Source organism: Sinocyclocheilus anshuiensis, unplaced genomic scaffold, assembly GCF_001515605.1.
Source record: "Sinocyclocheilus anshuiensis isolate Anshui unplaced genomic scaffold, SAMN03320099.WGS_v1.1 scaffold708, whole genome shotgun sequence".
NCBI lineage: Eukaryota > Metazoa > Chordata > Actinopteri > Cypriniformes > Cyprinidae > Sinocyclocheilus > Sinocyclocheilus anshuiensis.
The window spans coordinates 2,317,770-2,323,175 of NW_015555881.1; the positions used below are offsets into that span (position 1 = coordinate 2,317,770).

Consider the following 5,406-nt stretch of genomic DNA (forward strand, 5'->3'; position numbering starts at 1 on the left):
ATTCAGTGTAACAATCTTGTCAGGCATATTTACAACAAAAATCAATTTATGACATATTAAAAGACTAATTACGTTCACCCCAAATACTAATTAGTTGTAATTTTACATTTTTAAAATTTGCCACTATCCTAGGTTTTGCCCATTTGTCAGTAAGAATTTTTTACTCATTTAAAATACAATAAAATTTAATATGCTCCCTTATTCTTTTATATATTTTAATATGTACACGTCAGAATAAGCATGTTGTTTGAATTTTTACATAAATATTGTGTTACACTGAATGACAATGTAACATTATTTTGAAATTTTATTCTCCAAAAACCTTAAAAGTAGACACTTTACTTATATTTAATGTGCTTTCTATGGACATAAATCACTTTTGTAAATTTCTTTTGATGCGGACATCTTAATGTCTTTGACCCATGTACATGAATAGCATATAATAGATAAATATAAACTTATATAACAGACAGAGTGAAGGAAACACACACACACTCACACACTCCAGTTCCTCTTAAATACGCTCAAATCTGCCCAGCCCACACATGTGCTGCACTACCTGCTGCCAAAACAATAAACTCATCCAGACCCAGAGAGATCATTGAACAATACAACGACAGTTTCTACCCACACACACACACACACACACACACACACACACACACACGTACACACACGATCCATCAAACAAGTACTACACAGGACGGTATCGCTGGCAAACACCACACAACCACCCACATTACACACCATTTAAAAGCCCTCACACACACACACACACTCAGGAAAAAACCCTCCATTACATCAAAGGGCGGAAAAAAGCAGCTTGTCATCTTTACAGCATGTGAGTACAGACAGAAATGTGTGGGTACAAAGACAGAGATGAATAATAGAGGATCAGCTCCAGAATCCAGTCAACTCCTACAGACTCCAGTTTTAGACAGCAGAGGTGATTTCAATACTTTCAGCTGATTATATTCTAACACTGTATACATCACGTATGCTATCAATCATATGTAAAAAGTGAGAGAAATTAAATTTGTTACATTTAGAATTTACACTACAGTTCAAAGGTTTGGGGCTGGTACATTTTTAATGTTTTTGAAAGAAGTCTCTTCTGCCCACCAAGGCTGCATTTATTTGAAAAATACAGTAAAATTTGTGAAATATTATTACAATTTCAAATAAATGTTTTTATTTGAATATATTGTAAAATTAAATTTATTCCTGTGATGCAAAGCTGGATTTTCAGCATCATTACTCCAGTCTTCAGTGCTATATATATTATATTTAATAAACTTTATTTACATTTTTTTTTATTTTAAATATTGTAAATAAAAATACTGTTTGATTGGACTGACAACCTTTGACCATATCATAATGCGGTGTGTTTTCTCATGCTTGATGCTTTGGCTTCTTTTTAAAACTACTTTCATTGGCAAAGAAAAAGTCCAAACTAACTGGCCAATTTCATGAAAGTAGCATTTTCAGAGCAGAACCTACCATGGTGTTTGTTTGTTTGTGCGATTCTTTCATCACTCACCCAGCCATCCGGCTCCAGAGTTGGGCACACACATGTCCGTCTCAGCGCTGGGCAGCACAAACCCCACAACGAACACCTCCACCCCGTCAGACATGAGTGCCAGGCCCAACACGAAGAACAGCTGCCACTGGAAGCGTCCGTGTCCACACTCCTGGATGATGAGCTCGTACTGCTGCGCCAGCTCCTCCTCATCTGCCTCTCTCTCCTTCTCCAGCTCTCGCTTGTCCTTCATTCCATCCGTCAACAGCTGGCCAATCGCCACCTGGCCACGCCCATCCATGGCCCCGCCCCCAGCAGGCACGCCCTGGTACTCGCCCTCGTATATTTCGTCTTCGTCGTCGTGGCCCTCGGTGGCGTCGCTGGATCCCTCGTCATCCTCTCGCTGAGCCTGGCCGTGCTGATAATTGTAACAGTCTTCGTCGGCGCCCTCGTTTTCGTCGTTTTCAAAGCGGCTGTAGCTGCGGCCGGAGTATTCGTTCGAAGCATGGTCCACCACTTTGTTGACCTTCTTGGCGGCGTGGCGTTTCGCCTCCTTGGCGATGTCACGAGCGCCTTTGACCAGAGATGTCCTGTCTCTGTACGGGTCCTCCATCTTGGCAGAGTTCAGCTGTTTGGCTGCAGAAGTGGATTCCACCAGTCAGGAATCAAACGTGAGTTTCAGAGGACGAGATCAGCGTCACTGTGGGTCAGTCGAGTGGTTTGGAGAAAGACAGCAGTGGACAGTAGAGCGTGACGTGTGCGGTTCCTTCTGACGGACAGCTTCATTCACTCAGAGGGGAAGGGAACTATGGGGAGAAGAAACAGAGTCATATTTTTATTATCTACTAGGCACAAATTTAAATTTAATTCGACATATATATATATAGACAGAGAGAGAGAGAAAGAAACTGATTTTTTTATTATATATATATATATATATATATATAAAATTAAGTACAAAAGTTACTATTTTAAAATAAATATCTAAATAAATATAAATAATACATTTATTTTAAACTAAATAAAAATTAATAAAATTAATAAAAAATAATTACATCTTTTTAATTTTATATATAGGTAAATAGTAAATAAAAATTAGGATGATAAAATAAATTTATAAATTGATAAATGAACAATAATAATAAAAAATGAATTATGAATGAATAAAATAATTTAACTACACACACATATTTAATTACCAGAGACATTTTAGTGAGCAACCTTGTACATAGACACAAACATATATATATATATATATATATATATATAATTTATCATTCAAATATGTGTCAATATAAAATTAACTTGTATTATTTTTTTCAAGTTTGTTTCTGTCTGTCTGACTGTCTGTCTGTCTGATCTATCCACACACAAATCAAAGAAAATCAAATCTAAAAACTTTCAATTACTATCAAATTTCAGTCTACTTCAGGTCTGAATTAGTTGGGTATTTTTGGTTTTAACTGAATAGCTGTAATTGAAAAAGTGAAAGCATTGCAGATCTCAGGTGTTCATGTGCCCTGCAGAAACACAGGAGTGCCATGAATCAGGCCGGCACAACGGGCAGAGGACAGAGAGCCCAGTTTAACCGCATTCACAGCTCCGCTTCACACTGTTCACCTCCACAGGAAGAGATGTGGACGTTACAGGACACTGACACTTCACACACGTGTGTATCGCTGAAGGATGTTCTCAGGATCTCTCAAACATAGAAGAGCCCTGCTGCATTGCAGCACCATTCCTCTCTCCAGCAGAAACATACACACTCATCTCATTTTATCTCCTCACATCTGAAAAATAAACACACACACTCGCTTCTCTGACCCAAGTAAACTCAGTGAATCTCTTTGAAAATGATCAGTCTGTCTCACACGTACCAGATATCTCTGAGAAGAAAACCAGAGAATATAACAGAGAATATTCCATCTGTGATGAAGACGTCCACAAAAATTCTATTAAATTCCAGAGTAAGGCGCATCAATACAACAGTACAGTCTGATCGGTACTTTCCTTCCACTCCAAACACTTCCAGATGGTTTGGTGCATCACACAAAGGCTCTATTCTATTCTATTCTATTCTATTCTATTCTGTTCTATTCTATTCATAAGAGAATTAAGGTTACAGTTAAGGTTCCAAATAGAACCAGAACATTCTAAATCATAGAAGAATCTTTTGAAGTTCCAGAAAGAACTTTTTATTTTCTTTAGTTTTGGTGTTTTAGTCCCTGAAACCAAAACACATTAAAACATTAAGAAACATTTCTTTATGTATAATATAAATGCAATAAATAAATTTTTTTAAATTATTTATTAATTTATTAATGAATCCTTCTGTCACCAAGACAAATTCCTTGAGTGAGCAAACATAATTGGCAATAAATCTCATTCTGATTCTTATTATTAAAAAATGTGATTCCTCAACGATTAATTTTTTTTTTTTGAGTCAGTTCTTTTTAATGAACCCGTTCACAGACTCTAAATCAGGGGTGCCCAAACTCGGTCCTGGAGGGCCGGTGTCCTGCAGAGGTTAGCTCCAATCCCAATTAAACACACCTGAACCAGCTAATCAAGCTCTTATAGGCATACTAGAAACTTACCAGCAGGTATGTTGAGGCAAGTTGGAGCTAAACTCTGCAGGACACCGGCCCTCCAGGACCGAGTTTGGACAGCCCTGCTCTAAATGCATGGAAAAGTTTTTGCTATGGAAAAGCATAATCTTGATTAGAATATTCAGCATTGTCATTTATTAAAACCGATTTAAAAGATCAAATCACAAGGTTTGGGAACACATGAAGACATAAAACAACAAATGAATTATATATATATATAGACACTGATAATATTTAAAATTTTAAAAAGTTGCAATTATGACATTATAGAACATAATTTTGGCCTTAAAAACAAACAGAAAAAATGTTAATACCCTAAATAGTTGAGTGGATTGAGCCACAATAAATTATATTTATATTCTGAATAAAACCAGGATATATAAAGAGGATAAAGAGAAATAAGATTAAATTCAAGGTTCCAAAGAGAACAGAACATTCTAAATCATAACAGTTTAAAAGTTTAACGTTTAAATAACTTTTTAGTTCCTCTCTGAATGAAGTCTCTGATTGCAAAACACTGAAACATCAATAATCATACAGCAACTCAAGAACAATATACAGACTGTACATACTGTACATACAAGAGGATTTTATCATTTACCTAAAAAATAAGTTGTTTTGGTTGTAGAATTAACTTTGGTGAAACAGCACACTGTAAGCAGATAAAAGGTGCAGTTCTTGCGTTATTATCTTTGGACTAAAACAAAAACAAAAACCTGAAAAAATGTTGCTGCATTGCACATCTCAAATTACGTGTGACTATATGATATACACACACGTGTGTGTGTGCGTGAAAAACATATCTGATGCATCTGAAAGTCCATAACCTGGAAAAGCTATAGATTAAAAGACTATTAAATTAAAAGTCTATTAAATATAATAAAATATCATATTTCCGAAAGCACAAAAGCTTCACCTCAATAGGATGTATTTGACTTAAAATACATATGTGGTTCACCTGAATAAAAGTGAATCATTCTTCTCATAAAAATGGTAAATGTCAAAGGAGCAGTTCAAGCAAACACACAGGCTAATGCAGATGTGCAGGTTAAAACTGGTCAACACAGTGGGATTTCAACTAAAACCCCCATAAAAGGTGAATTGAAGGTAACAGATGGTAATACTAGGGTATTTTGAGAACTGCTGTGGTACTGAATGATTGCCATACATACAGTGGGTACGGAAAGTATTCAGACCCCCTTAAATTTTTCACTCTTTGTTATATTGCAGCCATTTGCTAAAATCATTTAAGTTAATTTTTTTTCCTCATTAATGTAC

At 35.9% G+C, this 5,406-nt stretch overlaps 1 protein-coding gene across 1 annotated transcript in view; it reads right to left on the reverse strand.

Moving 5' to 3' along the window:
* LOC107675708 (synaptic vesicle glycoprotein 2C-like) overlaps positions 1–5,406 on the reverse strand; it is a 52,351-nt gene that overhangs the window by 42,745 nt on the left and 4,200 nt on the right. The window contains exon 2 of the mRNA XM_016470122.1: positions 1,541–2,325. Within this exon, the coding sequence (XP_016325608.1) occupies positions 1,541–2,132 (592 nt within the window). The 5' untranslated portion in view covers positions 2,133–2,325. The remainder of the gene's footprint in view (positions 1–1,540; positions 2,326–5,406) is intronic.